This window comes from Lonchura striata, chromosome 30 (assembly GCF_046129695.1).
Source record: "Lonchura striata isolate bLonStr1 chromosome 30, bLonStr1.mat, whole genome shotgun sequence".
In the NCBI taxonomy this organism is placed as follows: domain Eukaryota; kingdom Metazoa; phylum Chordata; class Aves; order Passeriformes; family Estrildidae; genus Lonchura; species Lonchura striata.
Window position 1 is genome coordinate 1,923,486 of NC_134632.1, and position 22,315 is coordinate 1,945,800.

Consider the following 22,315-nt stretch of genomic DNA (forward strand, 5'->3'; position numbering starts at 1 on the left):
GGGCTGCTGGGCAGTTTCAGAACTTGCTCCACGTGTGTTGGAAACTGGACTCAAGCTTCATGACATGCGGACAAGGCAGAGCATTTTCGCCTGATCCTCTGGTCCTTCAGTTCCAGCGAGCGCAAGGCTCGTGTCCCTCCCTTGAGCTCTGCCTGCCCAGCACGGAGGCATCCCCCCATGGAGGTTTCCTGAGGGCCTGGAGTGTGCCCGCTGGCCTGGCCTGGCCCGAGCTCTCCCTCCCTCACTCGGGGTTCTGCCTGCTCTTCAGCCGGGGCTCTGCCCCTTCAGCCGGGGTTTTGTGTCTCCCCTCAGCCGAGGCTCTCTTTCCCCTCAGGGGTTCCTCTCCCCTCAGCCGGGGTTTTGTGTCTCCCCTCAGCCGGGGTTTTGTGTCTCCCCTCAGCCGAGGCTCTCTTTCCCCTCAGGGGTTCCTCTCCCCTCAGCCCGGGTTTTGTGTCTCCCCTCAGCCGAGGCTCTCTTTCCCCTCAGCCCGGGTTTTGTGTCTCCCCTCAGCCGAGGCTTTCTTTCCCCTCAGCCGGGGTTTTGTGTCTCCCCTCAGACGGGGCTCTTTTTCCCCTCAGCCCGGGTTTTGTGTCTCCCCTCAGCCGAGGCTCTTTCCCCTCAGGAGTTCCTCTCCCCTCAGCCCGGGTTTTGTGTCTCCCCTCAGCCGGGGCTCTCTTTCCCCTCAGCGCGGGTTTTATGTCTTCCCTCAGCCGGGGCTCCCTATTCCCTCAGGGGTTCCTCTCCCCTCCCCCGGTCCCGTCTCCCCTCAGCCGTTTCTCCCTCCCCAGGCCGCCAGGGGGCGCTGCCACCCTCACTGGCCGCCCCCCCATCCCCTGTGGCGCGTGCCCGCGAGCGCCACCCGCCGGGCTCCAGGCGCGCACGCGCGGCCCCGCCCCTTTCCCCCCCCGGCCGCGGGCGGCTCTCGCGAGAGCGCCGTGATTTCTCTCCTACGTGCCGTGCCGTGCTGCTCATGGCGGCGCTGGAGCGGGGGCGCTGAGCTGTTGGGGTGAGTGCGGGCCGGGCGCCGCCGCCGCCCCCGCCCGCCCCGGCGGGCTCCGGGCGACGCGGCACCTACGCCCGCGGATCTCTGCTCGTACCGGGGCTGCGCGCCGGGAGCCCCGCCGGCGTTGCGCGTGGGGTGGGGGGGGTGGTTGGGGGGTGCGGCCTACCAGGCCGGCGGTGCGGGGATGGAGCGGCGGCCGCGGGGCGCGGGGTGCGCGCTGCGCTCCGCGGGGCTCCGGGGGCGGCGGCGGCGCCGAGGCCGCCCTGAGACCGGCCGTCCCGGGAGCCGCCGGGGCTCAGGGCCGCGCCGGGAGGGGGCGGCGCCGCGGGGGCTCCGGGCCGCGGCGGGCGGCGGGGCCGTGCGGGCGGAGGGGCGGCGGCGGCTCCCGGCGTGCCGCGCGCGGCCCCGCCCGGCGCAGCGCGGCCGCGGCCCTTTGTGTGCGGTGAGCGGCCGCCATCGCCCCCCTTTGTGTGCGGGGCGGGCGCTGCCCCCGGCCCGGCCTGCCCGAACGGCCCTGCCGCTGTCACCGGCCGGAGCCGCCCGCCCCCGCGCACGGCGGCCCCGCTGGCGGCGGCCCCGGCGCCGCCCCTCGGCGCGGCCGCCCCTCGCTCCGCCGCCTCCATCTTGGTGCAGCGCAGCGAGCGGGGCCGCGGCGGGGACCGGGCCTGGGCGGCTCCGTCGGTCCCGGGTCGGTTCTCTGCTGTCCGCAGCGATACCCAGCGCCGGGCTCGTCTTCGCAGCGCAGAACCCCTAAAAAATCCGGATATTTCTTTCAGCGACTTTTTTGGGTTTTTTTCTCCATACATTCTTTACAGATGTCCTTGATAGTTCTTTAATTCTTTTTCCCCCATATATGTATTTTTTGCTGACATGAAAAGGACTTTATTGCTGTTGTGGTGGCTCATCTCATGGCTGTCACGTACTGGCTGGGGTGCCCAAGGGCTCTGTGCTGCTTTCCAATATCCATCTAAAAAGAGATGGAGCAGCCTGATCTCCACGGATCTGTGTTGTACGTGCACACTGAGAAGACGAAGTCTTTATCAAATTGTGCCTTGGTCACGTCAGAGAGGGCTGTTTCTGGAAGCACGTGCTCTGATCCACAGAATGAGTGTCCTTGCAGTTGCCTCTTTTTGTGAAGGAAATGGGAAGCAGAACAATGCTGTCATCGGGCAGGTTCCATGTGGGGCTCTGTGGGTGATTTCTGGCTGTGAGCAGCTTCATGTGACCCGCTGTCATTTAGCAGGATCTGCTCAGGAGAGGCCTCAAGAGCAGAGCTCAGCTCTTCCCTGCCTTTGCATTAAAGCTTTCAGCTGTAAATACACAAATGCAGTGAGACTTGGGGGCTGGGCAGCTGCTCAGGGTGTTTACCATTTGGAGGAGTATTTATAGTAGCTGAATTAAAAAGTAAGGAATTTGAGGCAGATGAGCACAGTGAGATTTCTTTTTGCTTGAGTTATGCTCACTTGATGAGGTTTTTTTTTAAGAACTTAAGTGCAGTAAACCCATCTTTTTATCAAATTAGACTGGGTTTTAATGGGAAAGTTTACTTAATGGAAAGGTATGCTTTACTCCACAACTGATAAAATTAGCTTCAGTCATATTTGATCACGTGAGGTGTTTTGATTATTAAATGAAAAAGTGATATATTTTATGGCCAAAATGATAAATGCAATATGATAAGAGTTCCATCTCTAGGAGAGCTCTAATAATACCAGTCTAATTAAATGAGAGAGAAGTACGTGAGAAGATTCCAAGTGTGTCTGTGCAGTTCCTGGGATGCAGTGTGCTCATTTGAGAGCTGAAATGCTGCCCCAAAATAACACTGTCCTGGAAGATTTTGGTAACAGTTGCCCCAGTAATGCTGAGGTGAGAGAAAAACAGTGATACTGTTTATCTTTGCAATAGCTTTGCATCTTCTAATTTATTTTTTAATCAAATCTTCCAGTGCAAAGATTTGAACAACCCTCACCCAGTTTATCTAATCTGTTTCACGTGAGTTTGATGGTCTGGCAGGAAAACTCATTTCAGCTGGAAATTCTCAGTGGTGGCTGAAGGAGATGCTTCAGCTGGGGAAAATCACTGAAATACAAACTTCAGTAAAACTGGAGATGAGTTTGTACATTTGGGGTTCTTGCAATAGTTGCCTCAACTCGGCGTTTTCACTGGGGTGAGGGTGAGACTTTGAAGTGTCTTTGCATTCAGGTTTCAGTCACTTAAATTATTCTTTCAAATCACCAGAGGGAATTCAAAGCTCAGCATAAGTTGTGAAATTCACTTTTCCTGCTACACTGGAGAAATAGGCTTTGTCCATATTTTTTCTCTTTTGGTGTGGGACTTGTGAAATTATTTGGGGAAGAGTCGTGCTTCATGCCTTTAGGTGACTGCAGAACTTCCAGTGTATCTGTGAGGTCAGAGCTGTGCTGCTTCTCACCCGCTTTTGTCCACAAAAATATCCTCCTTTTTTTTTTTTTTTTTTTTTTTTCCTATCTACTGAGTAAGCAACAAACTCAAAAGTTGATTTCTTCTCAAGGAAGGATTCTATTTCTGTAAGGTTATGTTTTGTGTAGTAGGTGGCAGTTTGCTGACTTTAGGAGGGAATTAATTGCTAATTAGTAACTGGTGCAGAAAGTCTTCTCCTGGTGTTAGCTACAAAAATCAGTCCATGGAATCAACATTTTACAAAAATTGTTTCAGAAGTCTAGAGAATGGCTCTGTGTTATTTTACATGCAGTGTCTGTATACATAGAGAAGTTTGTTGATTTTTATACAATTCTAAATGTGTTACAGGTATCACTAGTCCTTAACCTTTGGAACAGAAGTAATTAGAAAATTTTAATTCCCATGTATATATACATCCCATTGCTCCTCTGAGGATCTGTTTGAACACTTATATAAATTATGCTATAATTTAATAAGCACCCATATAAAGTTATTGATAGGAGGACTAAGGCTTGCTGATGGGTCAAATACTAATGATCAAAACGAAGTTGCCATTTTCATGGTACACACTGAGACCTTCCCTGAGATGCCTAAGTATGTCTGAAGAGTACAAAATTGGAAATAACTATCTCACTGGCTTAGAGTCAGCCAGTATTTTGGAAGTAAAATTGGAAGTGGGAATGTCAAATATGTCAATAAAACAGCTTTTATTAATGTGGATTAACCTGCTGCATTAACATAGAGGAAATGTCCCTGTTATTAAGACCTAGAACTGATGTGCAAGGGGGGTTGTAAGTAGATGGTCTTTAAGGTCCCATGCAAACCAATCCATTCTGTGATTTGATGAGAATTTCTTTCAAAGTGATCCTTAGTATGTGTGTCTTTTTCCTTTCTCCAGTATGAAGTGGAACAGAACAGAATTTACCACCTGAAACTGCTGCTTCAAGTTCAGATCAGGAAAAGAATATAAGTATACCACATTGTAACAACTCAAGACCAAAGAAGAGACAACTTAACACTGAAGAAGATACAAGGCTTGATCTGAAACAAGAAGTTTGTGCCTACTCAACAGCTTCAAAAGAGCACGTCCCGACGCTGCTATAGTAGTCTTTGTTTTCTCCAGTGCTGTAGTGAAACTGCCCAGGGCAGCAGCACTTGTATTCTCTAGAGCCTGATAGATCACCTTCTTTTGCTACCTTTTTCTTTCTCTTTTTGTCTCTCTTCCTTTTGTTCCCTTTTTTAAAATAATAGCAGTCTTCATCCTTAGAAACTTGTGCTGAAACAGAAGAATCGGCAAATACTACTGAAAGTGCAATATTTGAATATCACTGCGAGGTTGGTACACGCGCTAGAGAAAGAGTTATATGTGTATTTTTGAGTTTGGTTTTTACTAAGTTTTTAACAGAATGGTGTGGGGTTGGTTAGAGGTTTTTTAATAGTTCTTGATAATAAATTAATTTTATAGTGAGGCCCTGGTGCCCAGAGCAGCTGTGGCTACCCCATCTTGGGAAGTGTCCAAGGCCAGGCTGGATGGGGCTTGGGGCAACCTGGGATAGTGGAAGGTGTCCCTGCCCATGGCAGGGGGTGGAGCAGGATGATCTTTAAGGCCCCTTCTCACCCAAACCATTCAGTGGTTCCATGACTCTTTGCTGTTATGTTCATTTATTTTGGTGAATTCATAGTAGCAGCAATGTGGTTCTATTTTACAATACTTATAACCCTTGAGAGCTGATTATTGGTGTTTCTCCCTTCTAGTAACAGTAGGTTTGTGGCCAATCCCTTTTCTCAAATAATTTCTCTTTAGTATTTTAATCTTACAGCACAGTTATTTTTTTCTTTCTCGAAATATTTCTTTTGATGGGCTTAATAGTTCATATTCCTGTTCTAAGATGTAGGAATTTGACAGTTATCTGGAAGAGCTGCTGACACTTTATAGTATCTTTGTACAGGAAGTTTTTGTGCCACCTGAGGAATCTTTGTTTGAGCTGAAGTCAGGCTTTAGAGCACTGATGAGGAGTTTTTTGTGCAGTGCTGCTAAAGCTCCTTTAAACTCAAACTGTTTGAATGATGTTCTGCATCATAGTCTGAGCAGGAGGTGGAGCACTGTGGCTTTCTAACCCTAAGAAAGGCTATTCTGAGCTAAATTTTAAGCTAGATTTTTGTCATTTTCTCTCTCTGATGAGCCTTTAGTTCAGGTTCGAGGCAAGGTGTCTGTTTGTTGCTTCCCTTGTATCAGAGGTGAGGTGGCCATTTGGTGAGTCACTGAAGCCTTTGGCAGGCTCATTCCATCTTGCAGAATGGGTTAATGCTATGGCCTGTAATTCTCCTGGGAGAAGGTATAATAACATATCATTTTCTCTTCCCCCAGCCACCCTACTTGCAGGACCAGTTTATTTTTGAAAAGTATTTCAAACTTTAGGATAGCCTAAAACACTGCAGCCGTTGTGTTCCCACTAGGACATTTCCTGGTGTGGAGTGTCCTGGGGTTGCCTTCCTCAGAAGATGAGGATTATTATTTTGGGATGATGCTGATAGGAACTAGTCAGTAAACCTTAGCAGCTTTGTCAAGTGCTTTTTGTAAAATACTCAGAGAAAATATGTCTTTTAAACATAATCCAGTGCATAAAAACGATGTGACTGCTGTGGCTTTTGTTATTTGAGCAGCTTAGGCCAGACAGGAGGGGAAATAGAATTTTGCTGAGGCAACAGTTACCCCAGAAAGGTGGTGGAACCTCTGTCCTTGGAGGTCTCCAGGACTCAGCTGGACAAAGCCATGACTGCCTTTGTTGGCAGGAGGCATTTGAGGAGGGATGGGTGGAGCTCTCTGTGTGTCTGACGGGGTTTTGTTTCTGATTCATTATCTTCTGGCATGGCAGTATTTCATGGCTTGAACATGTTAAGGGTATTGATTTGTGCCACTTACTGCAGGTTGGTCGGGTAAGAATAAGAGGGCAGCATTGATTGAAATTAAGAGATTGTTATTAGATTTTAAGGGAAGGAAAAGTGAGATGTAGAGCAAGGAAATAAGCGGTGCGTGTTACAGAAATGATACCACAGCAGATTTAGCAGTTCAGTGAATTCTTAAAGAGCCTTGGGTGGTACCAGTGTACTGTGCTGACCAGTGCTGGGGGATGGAGACCATTACACAGTGTCCTGGGATCCTTTTGCCCACTCAAATCACTCCCCCACCTTCTATTACTTGTGTTTTTCTTCATCTACATCTACCCCATGAGGGTCTGAAGCAGAAGGGGGGAGAAGACCTCCTCTTATTGGAGCTCAAAATACTGTCACTCTTTACTTTGTGTGCTTATTTCCAATTTATTTTTTTAATGTCAGTCTCCAAGACCAAAGATTTCTGCCCAAGAACTTCACAGCAGGTGGTTTTTTTTGTGCTCTTTGATCACTTTTAAACTGATTCCCAAACAGCAGAATAATAATGTTGTGCCTCCTAACACATTCAGTAACTCACTGGCTGTGTTAGAGTGAGGAACATGACCCTTTTGCAAGTTGCTCAGGTGTCTTTTATCTCCACTAAACACATTGCTGAATAATTTTTAATCTCTCTGCTTGCTGCAGCAAGAAAGGAGAGAACCAATATGATCTCACTGTTTCTAAATTAAAACCCCTGGAAACTAACAAATAATCCTGTATATTTTAAGATGCATATTGACTGTTTGGAGGGAAGAGGGTTTTTTCAGTTGTCTCTTGAATTGCAGTGTTTAGTGAGGCGTAATACATTTCATCTGATTTAATTGCTAACTATATGTCCAAGTGCCCTGATTTAAAAAGATTTGTATAGCAAAAAAAGCCAATGAGTTGGTAAAGGGATGGGAATGTTTCAAGGGTGAATCTGTGACTAGAAAAGAAAAAACACCCCATAAAATAAAATGTTTTAATAGATGACAGTTATTTTAGGAGCTTATTGCACCTTTAGTGTGATTTTCAAATTTTCTGTGTCTTTCTAGCACTTGAGCTTCTATGCCACAGGAATGTTGAATTCTGGTTATTAATTCCATAACTGCAAAACTGTTTAATTATATAATAGCATTTTTTAGTATGCAAGACTGAACACATGAACTAGGGAGAAACTATGCAGGGATTTGAACCTAACTGTGTTGATTCAGAAATGTTGCATTTTCCTAATCACCTGCTTGGGAGAGCAGATACTTCAGATATTTTCAGGCTCTGGTGTGAAACAGTGAATGTGGGAGTACTTTGAGGTGTAATACTTGAAAAATGCCAGAAGTCTGTTTTGTTCTAAGCAAGCTTTGTTTTGGTGTTACAAAGCTTTGTTTTATAAATATGTTGCCCGTATAATTTTGAAGGATTACTGTGTTAAAAAAAACCTCAACTTTTTTGGTGGTTATAAAACACATTTTAGGAACCTGTCAGTAACTACACAAGCTCTTACTGTGTCATGGGGATGTGAAGGAAGGAAGCTGATGCTCAGTATTGTTCTTTGTTTGCGTGGCCCAGATGAGCTTTGATCCAAACCTGCTCCACAACAATGGACACAACGGGTACCCCAATGGTACTTCGGCAGCGCTGCGCGAGACCGGGGTCATCGAGAAGCTGCTGACCTCGTACGGCTTCATCCAGTGCTCGGAGCGGCAGGCCCGGCTCTTCTTCCACTGCTCCCAGTACAACGGCAACCTGCAGGAGCTCAAAGTAGGAGGTACCTGAGCTTTGGCACCAGCACTTGTCAGCAAATACCCTCTGCTGCTTCCTGGGTGTAGTGCTTTTGGTTTGTTAACTTCAGATATTCCCAGTTTTGGGATTTCCTGATTAATGCGCTGGTGAGCTTCAGTGTTGGTTAGTTATTAAGGTATTTATTTCTTGCTGTGAGATAGGATTAGGAGAAAGGTAAAGTAGGTTTAAAATTTTAAAAGGGTATAAAGAAAATTTTATTATAAGTAACTAAAAGAAAAAAAAGTAGTAAGAATCAAAACAAACTCTTTAGAACACTTCTTTCCCAACAAACTTTTCTTTTTCACTGATAATGTAAAGAAACAGCCTGTAAATAAATCACTGCTCCTGGTGGGAGCCCTTCCCAGCATTTTGTGCAGCTTGTGGTACAAACCAATGTGGAGAAGGAAAAGGTGCAGTGTTAGGTCAGAATTGTCTAGCTGAGATGGAGGCAAGTACTCAGACTGTGGGAGAATTTACCTCTTGTGCTCCCTAATTCTTTGGTTAAAGTTAGTTTGAGGATGGCCAGGTGTTTTTCAGCATGAGGAGGCTGCAACTTCTTGCTGATAATTGCCGGGAGACTGAAGTTTTTAAACTGTTTCCATGGCCTTTATTGTGTTGTCTGAACTTCAGTGTGGAGTCTGCTGTACAGTGAGCAAGGCAGGGGGAGGGAATTGCTGTGGAATTACACCAGAGTAGTTAATTGGCAGCAGGAGATAATAAGCAGAATAACCAGAAAATTTTTGCAAATCATGTGTCCTTCCTTGGTAACAAAAGGACCTGAGTTCTATTTGCTTGTGTTTGGCTACAAGCAGTGAATGAAAGACAGCCATTTAGCGATTTTTGTAAAAAACCCCAGTCCCAGGCAGAGCTCTGACAGCACTGCAATGTTTGCTTGTCTTGCAGACGATGTTGAGTTTGAAGTGTCTTCTGATCGCCGAACTGGAAAACCCATTGCTATTAAATTGGTGAAGATAAAGCCAGAAATTTTACCTGAAGAACGAATAAATGGACAAGTTAGTGCCTATTTTCTATACCTACATAATTTCCATACTTTTCTCCAGTACAGAAAAACTGGATTAATTGAGCATGTATATTAACTACCTTCAGTATAGTTACACTGAAATCTATTTCAGTGTGCTCTGGTAAAAATTTAGAGGTTCAGTTTGAGCTCTTACTTGGCTCCAAACACTTCTTAGAGCCAAGAGGGGTTCTGTGAGATTGAAAAGTTGCAGTGTGGCATTCCCTGCTGAGTGTGTAGTAGAGGATACTGAGATTCATTTTGTGTACAACAATGCCACTCCTGAAATGACTAGCAATGGATTTTTTTTTTTTTTTTTTGACTGGTAGGTTGTGTGTGCTGTTCCTCACAATTTAGAGAGTAAATCTCCAGCTGCCCCGGGTCAAAGTCCAACAGGGAGTGTTTGCTACGAACGTAATGGGGTAAAGCTTGCGTATTTTACTTGAACTCTTCACTGGTCCATCGCTGTGGTCTATGACAAAAAAAAAAAAAAAAAAACAAAAAAAGCAATTTAATGTAGACAATTGACACTGCGCTCAAAAACTGTGCAGTTTTTGGCCAAAAAAAGCATGCTTTGGTAATTATTACGAAAAATAATGTTATTTAGACAGTTTGCTTGCTTGTATCTGTGGAGAACTTCCCAGAGCCAAATAGTTGTTGTCTTTTAAACTTGATGAAGTTCATGTGTCCTTACCTTGAACTTCTAACCTTTAGAAATTGGCCTTTAAAGATGGTCATGTACAAAAGCTTTCATCTTAAGCTGCTTGTTACATACTCACCAAAACAGCACGACAGAAAAAGAATGTGTTGCATGCCGTGTTTATTACTGTTGATTTTCTCACTAAATTAAGCAGATATTGTTATTTCAATTGTGTTAATCTTTCTTTGAAACAACTATTCTGCAAATAGAGTAACTTTAGTTAATGTTAATTTACAGGAAGTATTTTACCTGACTTACACCCCAGAGGATGTTGAAGGAAATGTACAGCTGGAAACAGGAGATAAAATAAACTTTATAATTGATACAAATAAACAGTAAGTTGGTATTGCTTTTTTGGTTTCATATTTTGTTTTAGTAGTCAGGCAGAAGTTATACCTATTCCAAGAACTATTACATGAAATACAGTCTTAGTTAATTGTTTCAGTTTTGAGTTTTCAGAATTTTTCTTTTTTTTTCTCTCTAGTACTGGTGCTGTAAGTGCTCGTAACATTATGCTACTAAAAAAGAAACAAGCTCGCTGTCAAGGAGTAGTCTGTGCCATGAAAGTAAGTGATTTTAAGTTTCATTTGAAAATTAAATGCTATTTTGAAGAGTGCTGTTCAAAGTCATACTTAAGTTATTTAGAGCTATTAACAGCTTGGGCTGCAGGTGTAAATTGTGTGAAATGCTTTAAACAGCTCATCTTTGATACTGATACCCTTTTTAACAAAGAAAGTTCCATTTATTCCTGTTCATATATTTCTTGTGGCAGTGAGCTGTGTACACGTGTAAGTGCTGTGCTGGGATTCAGAGATTTTGTGTTTAACAGAACCTGTGAAATGATTTATTGGTATGTTCAGTAATGGACAATTAAATGCTTTTTTTTCTGTCCACAGGAAGCCTTTGGATTTATTGAGAGAGGTGATGTCGTGAAGGAGATATTCTTTCATTATAGTGAATTTAAAGGTGACCTAGAAACCTTACAGCCTGGTGATGATGTGGAGTTTACAATCAAAGACAGAAATGTAAGACGAAATCCAGTAAAACGGAAGCAAAGGTCCTTGGGAATAACTGCACAGCTCTCTGCTTTCCCCAGCTTTAAAAAAGGGGGGAGGAGGTTCATTGAGGTTCATTGGGAAATTGTCTGCTACTTTCTCTCTTTTCTTTGGGTGTTTGACTGATTTTGTGCTCTTAGGGTAAAGAAGTTGCAACAGATGTTAGACTGCTGCCTCAAGGAACTGTCATTTTTGAAGATATCAGCATTGAACATTTTGAAGGAACTGTAACCAAAGTAATTCCAAAAGTACCCAGCAAAAACCAGGTGAATTTTATTAGTTAAATAAATTTGTGTTATGCTGGTTTGGTTGTATTGAATTCCAGTCAATAACTGGAAGCATTTGTTCCCATTTCCCAGTACCTGTTTGCTGCATAAGCATCATGTCAGAGTAAAGATTCACTCTTTTTCTTAATTTCAAATCCAAAGAGGAAGAGTTAGGGTAGTGGTACATGATGGAGTGTGTGTTTAATGTTTCAAATACTTGCTATAAATTTTTGTGGGGTTAGGACATATCCTTAAAGCAAAAGTCTAGGGAAAAAGGGAAAAATACTTACTGGGGGATAAGCCAGATCTGTGGATTCTTGTGAGCATTAAGTTAATGAGGCTTTTGGGCTGTAATGTTTGACTTGGAGGAGTGTTATGTGCACTTCACTAAGGTTTTAGGTGAGCCTCTTAGTGTGGGAATGTTTGGGGTGTTTTGAAGACTAAGTAAGAAAGAGTCTGCATTTTAGAAGTGTTACGGTTATAAAATTCATTCTTGAAATAGAGAGAATTCCTTCAGCAGGACATGGATGGGGCTTAAAAACCTTCAAGCCAGCCAACAGCTCCAAAAGCCACCTTGCATTGGGCAAGTTCCAGATGAGGAGTGGTGGAGATGGAGCAGAGGCCGAGTCCAGCAGGATTTGGCAGGAACCCCTGTGCTGCTGGTAGCTGTGCTGAGCCCTGCAGGTGAACTCAGCTTTCCCTTGGTTTTCTGTCCCCAGAGCGATCCTTTACCTGGCCGCATCAAAGTGGACTTTGTGATTCCTAAAGAGCTTCCCTTTGGGGACAAGGACACAAAATCCAAGGTGACCCTGCTGGAGAGTGACCACGTTCGGTTCAACATTTCCACGGACAGGCGCGACAAACTGGAACGAGCCACCAACATTGAGGTTCTCCCCAACACCTTCCAGTTTACTAATGAAACCAGAGAAATGGCAAGTATCCATCTCTAAACAGTTCTAATTCTTGAGGGGAAGTGAAAGTAAAACATGAGTTGGGGACTGTCTTTTGCAATAGATATAAAAATAATTTGTGTCTTCCATTGGCCTGTTCTGAAATCCACCTCTAGGACCTGCAGAGCAAGCAAAGCAGAAAATTCAGAATTAATGCTCTACATCTTTGCCTTAAAATAATAAAGTCTTAACTATTTTTTAACATTTAAATGAAATTATGTTAGGAAATTCTACCTTAATTGGCCCTCTTGGATGATGGGATTGCTGGCTGGTTGTAGCAGACAGAAGTAATGTAGTCTTTAAGTGGCAGTTTAAAATTCACATACTTGAGTCTAAAGAGGTAACTACTTATGTTCCTTTGGAAGACACTGGGACTAACCTGGTTCAGGTAGTGAAAAGTGTAAATAATTGGACAAGGGACTGTGAGCAGCTTTTGTGTTTCAGGTTTTTGGCCAGTCTGTGTCTGAGGGTCAAGCAGAAGGATGGTAAAGAGCAGAGTTCTCTCAGTACAAGAAACTCTTTGTGGATTACAGGGACTAAGATGGATGTGCTAATGAGTATTACAGAATATCTTTCATTCCTGTAACTTGGAATGTTGGTTCTGTTCCAGCTAGACTGTAACTTTGCTCTCCTTTACAATTTGGAGTTCAGTTACAGTGTTGTCAGAACAGTGTGCTGTGAATTATTGTCCCTTGGCTTTAAGAAAAAACCCTGAGTTTTGATTTCATCCTTTGAGATTTTGGGTTTCTGTCCTATAGACTTCTTGTATTTCTGCTCTGGCTATATTCACCTGCCTGCCTGAGTTGAGCTGTCATGGGGGTGATAGGTGCAGGCAGCTTCTAGGAGGGTTGGTTGGTTGGTTTGCTGGTGTTCGTAAAAGCTGTTTAAGAGAAGAATGTTCCTAAAGGTGGAAGGTACCTTTGCACTGACATTCAGATCCTCTAAGCTTGTCCTGAGACTTGCTAAACTCTATATTAAATGGGTTGAAGGCAATATGTTAATGATTTCTACCTTAATTCTGGCAGCATCTGGTACTAGGGTTTAGGGTTTTGTCAGTATGTTCTGTTTATCATTCAGCATTCCATTTCTAGTGGTTATCAGGAAGGCCACTAAACTCCTGTGTCACATGGGAGTGTTCCCAAAACACACCCACGGCTATGGGAGTCTTGTTTAACAGCTTCTTTATAATGCCTTCATTTGTGACTGGAAATCTGATGGTTTTTCTCTTAAACTTACCTCTGAAAGTTTCATGTTTTTATAGATGGTTGTACTTTTAGTGTGTATTTGTATGTTTTATATGCTCCTATAGATGGTACAGTGTTTGTAGAGCTGCCCCATTGTGTTCCCTGTACTGGTAGGTTCTTTAACTTCAGTCCTTGAATTAATATTCTCCACTTCACTCTTCATCAGAAGAACTTGTCTGCCTTTCAGGTTGACCAGGGCTGTGAACACCAGAGTTTGCAAGGAAGGACATTGCTTAAACCAGGTGTTTTCCTAGGATTCAGGCCTTTCTGCCCACTCCTGACTCATGGAGCAGCTGGACAGGTGTCACATACCAGGGATTAAACTGTAATTGTTGGTTTGGCTGTTCCAGGGTGTGATTGCAGCAATGAGGGATGGCTTTGGCTTCATTAAGTGTGTGGACAGGGATGCTCGGATGTTCTTCCACTTCAGTGAGATCATGGATGGAAATCAGCTCCATATTTCTGATGAAGTAGAGTTCACCGTCGTTCCTGTAAGTGGGATTAAAACTCCTATAAAATCTCAGCATTTAAGGAAATTATGCACAGTCTATCTGTGACCTGATGGATTTCTTTTCCAGGATATGCTGTCTGCCCAGAGGAACCATGCCATAAGGATTAAAAAGCTCCCCAAGGGCACAGTTTCTTTCCACACCCAGTCAGAGCATCGCTTTGTGGGCACTATAGACAAAGAAGCCACTCCAGCCAAAGCCACTAGCCCAAATAAAGGCAAAGAGAAGGTAATGCTGCTCTTCTGCTTGTGAATCTCTTTTCTGCATTCCTGCCATTGCAGACTGAGGCTGCTTCCTTAAAATCTCTAGTTCAACTGGGTTTGAAGCACTGTTCATTTTGTATAGATGTGAACTACAGCTGAGAGCAGTCAGTGAAAAATAACTGCTCTGAACAAGATAATAAAAGTATTAATTATTAATGATCATATTGTTGTTGAGGAAAATGATCCAGGAAATTGATGGGAATTTTCTTTCTGCCTCTCAGTACACAAGATTCTAGATAGAAATATTTAAGTTTAATGGGAAGAATCTCTTACTGTTTTGTTCTGCTGCTTTAAGCAATGCCAGAATACTTAAAAGTTCCAATAAATGCTTCCTGGATCTGGTGGCAACTTCATTGCCTTTTAAAATACTGTCTGGCACCATTTAAAGTTCCTTACCCAGAGTTTGGTTGTGTTTTTGAGCAGTTGTTGTAAAACCACTGAGACTCCAATGGGCAGTGCTTGAACTGTGTGTAGGAAACTGTTCCTGAAGAGACATTGCTGAATTCTGACCTCTTGTTTTCAGGAAGCTGAGGATGGAATAATTGTGTATGATGACTGTGGAGTAAAACTGACCATTCCTTACCAGGCCAAGGATGTGGAAGGATCTACTAATCCCCAGATAGGTGATAAGGTAAGAGAATTAAGGGTAGTATTGGGAAACGCTGTTCTGGGCATTGTGGGGTGTGAGCTTCTCTTTGCATTTTCTTGGAACAAATGGAGAGGACAAGGTGTGATATCACCTGGAATGTTGTGTTTAAATGAGTCAATCTTCTGTAAGTAAAAAATATCCTCCAAAAATACCCTGGTGATACATAGATGGAAATAGTGTCTTACTGTGTAAATGATGCTTCTTAAACAAATAATTTTTATCACTAAGTGGACACTGCTTGTCAAGAGGAAATTAATTAGCATAGAGACTGAGATAGACATTGAAGTGGGAGAATATTCCCTTATGAGCATATTGGCCTGAGAGACAATGGAAAGGGAAAAAGCTTGGAGATTGGGAAGAACAACAAAACCCTCAGGAGCCATTGTAGTTACTGGTTATTGTTTCTAAAAACTGAAACAAGGAGTGAAGTGAGGCACATGTCACTTTGGGCCACTAGTGAGCAGTGTCAGGAAAGGAGATGATCCCCATGGACAGCAAGGTGTGGCAAGCACATTTCTCTCCCTCTCAGGATTTTCATAGAGGTGCACAGAGAGAAATGAAAGAGAAAACAATTTCTGCTCCTTGTTTTTCCTATGTGGAATATGTTTGGAGAATTGTTTACCTGGAGTGAGTGTTTGATTGGATTCTGGTGAGGATTGTTTGAGCCTGATGGCCAATCCAACCCACCTGTGCCTGGACTCCGGAGAGAGGGTCATGAGTTGTGTTAGAGTTAGAGAAAGTAGTATGTAGTTTTAGTATCCTCCTTTTATATAGTGTATTGATGTATTTTAGCATAGTTATAATAAAAATAATAATTCAGCCTTCTGAATTAAGTCAGACATCGTCATTTCTTCCTATTTGGTTCGCCTGCATTTACAATAGCAAAGTTCTTAAGTTTAAGGGGTGAACAGCTGAGTGCTGGAGACTGGCTTGCCTTGCAGGTATCCCAGGTGTGGTGCTGCTCCCTGGAATGTGGGAAAGTCAGTGACTGACGTGGTTATGGGAAAGTAGTGACTAGGAAATTACTTTCCTGGAGAGGCCAGGTGCTGCTGCAGAGCTGCACAGCTTCAGAATTAGTTTGGGGTTTTTTTTTTGTTGGTGGTCATGCTTTTCTTTGCCTCTTTGTGTGTGGTATTGATGGCCATGTCTCCACCAGGTTGAGTTCTGTGTGTGTGAGGTGAAGAGGACCGGGCTGCAGACGGCTGTTTCTGTCAGGATGCTGGGACGCAACTACAGCTCCAAGAGGCTCTTGGGATATGTGGCAGCCCTGAAAGATAATTTTGGGTTTATTGAAACAGCCAATCATGATAAGGAGATCTTCTTCCACTACAGGTGAACGACACTTATTATTTGATTATGTGTCTGTTTGGGGGGGAGTGTGAGGGTGTGGAGTTTTGTTGGGTTGAATGTTGAACCCATTTGTACTTTACACACACACATAATATATCTATATTTATATATATATGCTTAGATATTTACAGTTTTATCATCTCTGCTGGACTGGGTCAGGCTTTTCTGTTAGTCAGCAGAATTGGTGTTCCATGCCTCTAATTCCCAGGCCAAGAAATCCAGTTGTGTTATGTATTTGAAATGCTTCATTTTCCTGAATGGAGGTTCCTTTTGAACTGCTGAGGGTTTAAAATAATTTCTGATAACTGATGGGGATGTTGGGTGACCATCACTATTGTCATGTAAATAAAGGAAAACTGTTTATCATTCTGTCCCTATAGTGAATATTGTGGTGATATTGATAGCCTGGAACTTGGAGACACTGTGGAATACAGCTTGTCAAAAGGCAAAGGAAACAAAGTTAGTGCAGAGAAAGTAAACAAAACACATGCAGGTAAGGCTGTACCTGGTGTTTTCTGTCTGCAGGGCTCTTGGCACGTGGTGAGGGGTAAAGTTTGTTAATGATCCATTTACAATTGGAGCTGAGAGCAAGATGCTCAGTGTGGGGTGGTTATTGGTTCCCTGAAAGCTGCTGCCTGTGCTTGCAGAGAACAGACAAGCACAGGCCAACAGTTCTGTGCACAGTAACAATTCTGTGGACCTTTATGTCCTCAGTCCTCCTCACTTGGGGGTTATAAGGAGAGGCTGGATGGCAGAACTGGCCAGATCAGTACCAGTACCTGCACTAATTGTGCTGTACCTCACAGAGGAAAAGATTGCAGGAGCAGGGCAGATGTGGGGGGCAGCTATTAAGGACTTGGGGGTGGGGGGAATGCACACTTCAAGATTATTGGATGATTAACACGAGTAGGGAATGTGGGAAAGAAAGGAACAAAACACTTTGATTTGCTTTTCAACCTTCCTGACCTTAAGTTTCTTGAGAAGAGTTTTTCTACTTCCATGTATGATATGTCAGTGTGATTTTGATTTGGTGTCATGTAGTGCAAAATGTTGACTCCTGGTCAATCTGAATCACTTTACTTAAATCAGTTTTAAAATAAGCTATGATTAAAACATCCTATTCCTTTGTTCTCTGTCTCTTTTCAGTGAATGGTATTACTGAAGAAGCTGATCCAACTGTTTACTCTGGTAAAGTAATTCGTCCCTTGAGGAGTGTAGATCCCACACAGACAGAGTACCAGGGCATGATTGAACTCATGGAGGATGGTAAGATTGATTCCTTTTAATTAAGCGTTCTTTCCACAAGTTCACAAGTTGAATGCACTGTAAAAAGAGCTGTTGGAGATTTTGTTCACACTACAAACTGTTTCCACACAGCTAGGCTGACTGTAAAAGCAGCATTTATAATATTGGAAATCTGACATCAGTTGGCAGGACCCTCTTAGTTCTGTCTCGTACTTCCCCCTCTAGGTGAGATGAAAGGAGAGGTCTATCCCTTTGGAATTGTTGGCATGGCAAACAAAGGTGACTGTCTGCAGAAGGGGGAGACAGTGAAGTTCCAGCTGTGTGTGCTGGGTCAGAACGGGCAGACAATGGCTGTGAACATCACCCCGTTCCGCAGGGCCACCGTGGAGTGCGTCAAGGACCAGGTGAGTGACTGGGCACCAGGGCCATGCTGATGGGAAATCACTGCTCCAGCTGGCACAGAGCAGCTCACAACCACTTCAGCACTGCAACTCAGGGAGCTGTGCCCAAACAGATTGCTCTGGACTCCAGCTCTAGGGAGCAGGTGTGGCACCCAGGTTATGCTGGTGTGACTTGAGTAAAGGTGGGCTCAGAGCCTGGTTTGGTGCCGAAACATCAGAACTGCTGGACAGCAGATAATTCTGAAGATTTGGGTTTCAGATGTCCTGGAAATTGCTCTAACTGGTTTCTGCTGCACAGAGTATTTAAAAAGTGTTCAGAAAAACAAACAAAACATGCATGTACTTTGCTTCTGGAAGAAGCTTCTTCACAGTATTAAGCAGTTGGTGATTATAGCTCACCTGAAATGCAAAGGCTGATCTTTGCCCTTGTTGCATCTTGGAATGATTAAAAAGTTAAATGCTGTAAATGCTTTCTGGTTTTATATATACCATGCAGCACTAATCTCCAGTCATTTATGAAGAGGCTGCATCAGTATTCCTGGCTTATACAGGAGTAGAATGGAAAATAGAAGTAAATGGCTTCTTATCCCAGTGACAGGCCAAAAATTGAGTGATTGCTGTTATGTAACTTCAGGGTGGCGTTTCAGAGCTTGGGGCATTGCTCTTGTCTAATACAGCTGCCAGCACTTGGGGGCAGTTTTCAGAACTTGTTCTGTAGACTTTAGGATTTAAATGTGACTTTACAGTGCCAGGAAGAGTGTCTGGATTTCCAGAAGTGTTGTTTCCAGACAGAATGTTCTGATCACTGCAGAAATTGCATTTCCACTTCTATTAGGCACCACAGTTTTGAAGTTTTAAATAAAAAGTAGTTAAACTACAGTGATGAGTAAGTTACTACATTTGTCTGGATGCAGAGCAAATCAATAACCTTGTGATATGTTGCTTTTCAGTTTGGTTTCATTAACTATGAAGTTGGTGACAGCAAAAAGCTCTTCTTCCATGTCAAAGAAGTGCAGGATGGTGTGGAGCTCCAGGCTGGGGATGAAGTGGAGTTCTCCGTAATCCTGAACCAGCGCACAGGAAAATGCAGTGCCTGTAACGTGTGGCGTGTCTGGTGAGGCTTTGGGATGGAAGGGAGTGACCCTGGCACGGTGTCTGCAGCCCAGCAGAGCCCTGCAGGCTGGATCTGCCTGAGCTGGATGTTCCTGCAGCAGGAGCTCTGGGTTCCAGCTGGCTCCAGGGAGAGCCACACCTGAGAGCTCCCAGCTCTCCCCGGGGATCCAGTGCAGGCAGCAGCAGCACTCCCAGCTCTTCCTAATTACAGATGGCTTGTTCTCTTTTTAACCTATTCTTAAAATCCCCCTCGTAGCAGGAATTTGGATACAGGCTTGCAAGTGGAAGTTAATGATAAGGAAACTGATGGCTTTCCCCCGCAGTGCTGCTATCTCTTTCTTGAAGAGCAGCTTTAATTTTTAAATAGAAAATTCATGTTTTAGAGACTCTTCTTTTTGGCATGGCATTTCTTAAAAGTGATGGGTTTGGGTTTTTTTTAACTATATACACACTTGAATAAAACTGCATAATTTGTATTTTGTTGAAGCTTGAGATAGCACTTCAACAGTAACAGAAAGCTAGTGTTTTTGTCTCAAAATTCTGTGTACCCATCATCTTCAGAGATGTTAATGCTCTAATGATATGCCGCCAACTTGAAAGTCTTTATTATTGCAGTTGAATCACAGAATGAGTTGGGTTGGAAGGGAACCTAAAAACCATCTCATTCCATCCCTGCCATGGGCAGGGACACCTGCCACTATCCCAGGTTGTTCCAAGCCCCACCCACCCTGGCCTTGGAGGTTTTCAGGGATGGGGCCGCCACAGCTTCTCTGGGCAATAGAAATGTAGGAAATACTGGTTAGGTGTGCATGAGAGTAAATACAAGACCTCTTCTCCCTAAAGAACAATCTCTGGAGATCACTGAGCTCCTGCTAGTGCAGAGTCCAGTGTGGACAGCAAGGTTTGGGGCAGGGCCAGCCCATCAGGCAGGTCTGCTGTCACACAGCATCAATCCTGCAGCCTGTACCTGCAATAAATGACTGTGCTGAAGGCCTGGGGAAGCCTGGGGTGACCCTGCCCAGCTCGGGGTGACCCTGCCCAGCTCGGGGTGACCCTGCCCTGTGTGTGCTCTCTTGCAGTGAAGGCGCCAAGGCCGTGGCTGCTCCGCGTCCCGATAGACTCGTGAACCGTTTAAAGAGCATCAACCTGGACGATGCCAACGCCCCGCGGCTCACGGTGCTCCGCCAGCCCCGGGGCCCTGACAACTCAAAGGTACACACACACACAGGGCTACAGCCCTGCAGGGACTGCCTGGCCAGGGGAACACAGCCCTGCTGCCTGTCAGGGGCCTGAGCTGTGTCTGCTGCTGTTCTGTGGTGAGCTCTGCTGTGTGAGGGTGGATTGTGTTCATGCACAGTGCTGTTCCCTCTGTCAGTGCTGTGTGCTGTGCTTCCAGAGAGAGAAGCAACCCACTTGCTGCCTGTGTTGGAGCCTTTCTGTCATGGTTTGTCTTAGTTTGCTCTTCATTTATAAGCCTCAGAGAGAGCAAGTGAAATCCATTTACCTAGATGTGGCTTTCACACAATGTTCTGGCACTTCTTGATAAGCAGGAGAAAAGTGTTTGGAATCTCTGTTGTGTTTTGGACTACAAAGAACACCCCACAGAACCTGTTTTGTTGCTGTCTCTGTTTCTGAAGACAAACATGACTAATTAGAAGGGAGCTGCTTGGGTGGAACATACCAGGCTCTGCCCCAAAGCCCAGTGGCAGTGCCAGGTTCACGTTTGGAATTGATTTTTAAAGCCCTTTTCCAGCCTAAATGATTTCATGATTGTGTGATGCCAGAGCTAAAAGTGTGTTCTGTTTTCCTTGCAGGGATTTGGTGCAGAAAGAAAGATCCGCCAGGCTGGTGTTATAGACTGATCCCAACCCCACGGTGACGTTGGGCCGTGCGGTGGGGCTGGCGAAGGGTACTGAATATCTCCCTGTTCACCCCTTCCTCCAAATTCTCAGAAGCTATTCCACCAGTTTTAACACCTTCTCATGTTATGTTTAAAATTAAATTTACGAAACCATTTTAAATTTCTGCACAGTTGCATTCTGGAGAACTTTAAGGTGGCGCCTTATAGTATCACATTTTAGAAGCTTGTTTTGAATGGTGCATTTAACGCAACTGGTAACTGCAATCTCCATTGCCTCTGTGAGTAAACATAGACAGCTCTGCTCGGGCAGACCTTGTGGAATTCTGCACTACAGTTATTATTATGCTTTATCCTTGTTTTTGGCCAAGGTTTATTATGCCTTAGTGCTCAGTTGCATTATCTTCCTTCCCAAGTGGAAGGGCAAACTCATTCAGCTCACTCTGCTCAAATTCTGAGGAACATGTGAGGGTGGAATGCATTCTGTTTCTATCAGATCTCCACAAACATTCAGATACCTTGAGTTGATGGCCAAATGTTACAGTGTTGTCCTAGTTCATTTAACCTGACTCCTTTAGCCAGTCCTTAGAGCTCAGTGCAAGTCTCTCCCAGGGTCGGTGGACTTTGTAGTGTTCTGGAACAGACAGTGCAGAATTTCATAAGGATGAGGTGTGCCATCAGTGTGGTAATTTAAATATATTTAAAACAATGCACAAATTTGCTGCTGCTTAGAACACTGCAGCTTCTAAACCCAGTTTCTTTTACTGATTTAAATTTAAAAAGAAAGAAGTTGTGCCTGAAGTGGATACATTTTTTTTTGTTCTTTTTGCAGCCGGCACCCAGTGTACTGTAAAAGAATACTTAGGCTTTCCATAGCTGTATTGAGACTTTCATCAAGGTGACTAGTTGATGTCTGTGTGCTTTTTTTTTTTTTTGTTTTGGTTTTTTTTTTTTGTTTTATTTTGTTTTGGGTTTTTTTTTTTTGTTTTGTTTTGATTTGTTTTTTGCCCCTGCCCCCCTCCCTCCATTTCCTCAGTCACACTTTTATCAAGCAAGAAAACTGAATGATTGGTCTAAGTATTACTTTAACCAAAAAGATCAGGAGTTACTTTTTGGAATAGAGGGCAGTACTGTGGTTTGGGTTTGTTTCATTTTGGTTTTTTTTTTTGGTTAATTTTTTTTTGTTTTGTTTTCTTTTTTGTTTGTTTCTTTTTTTTTTTTTTTTTTTTTCATGTTACCTCTATTCTCAATTTAGGGTTTTCTTCTCTGGGAGATGCATTATCTTTGTAAAACAAAACATTGCTTTCTCCAATTTTTTTTTCTGTTAATGGCAAAGAATGGAAATAGAATAAAGTTTTACTGATTTTGAAAAAAGCCTCGCTGTGCTCAGCCTCTTTCCTCAGCGGGGCCTGGGTTAGACCTGTGTTGTCCCCATCAGTCTCTGTCCTGCTGCCTCCAATTCTCACAGCACCCTGAGGGATTTCTGTGTTTTATTGCAGTTTGCACAAAGCAGGGAGTTCCCCCGAAAGGCCCCATCATTACCCTACACTATTTATACATTAT

General features: G+C 43.9%; 1 protein-coding gene across 1 annotated transcript; it reads left to right on the forward strand.

Annotated features, from left to right (window-relative positions):
* The first annotated feature begins 873 nt into the window (after positions 1-873).
* CSDE1 (cold shock domain containing E1) lies at positions 874-22,127 on the forward strand. The gene is made up of 20 exons (XM_021535287.3): positions 874-1,006; positions 4,341-4,777; positions 7,919-8,117; positions 9,035-9,144; positions 9,479-9,571; positions 10,087-10,184; positions 10,334-10,415; positions 10,746-10,874; positions 11,045-11,170; positions 11,890-12,102; positions 13,715-13,855; positions 13,943-14,101; positions 14,660-14,767; positions 15,942-16,117; positions 16,516-16,628; positions 17,282-17,401; positions 17,606-17,784; positions 18,732-18,895; positions 19,974-20,106; positions 20,709-22,127. Exons 3-20 carry the CDS (start codon positions 7,919-7,921, stop codon positions 20,754-20,756), a joined length of 2,391 nt encoding a protein of 796 aa, XP_021390962.1. The 5' UTR covers positions 874-1,006; positions 4,341-4,777; the 3' UTR covers positions 20,757-22,127.
* The last annotated feature ends 188 nt before the right edge of the window (positions 22,128-22,315 follow it).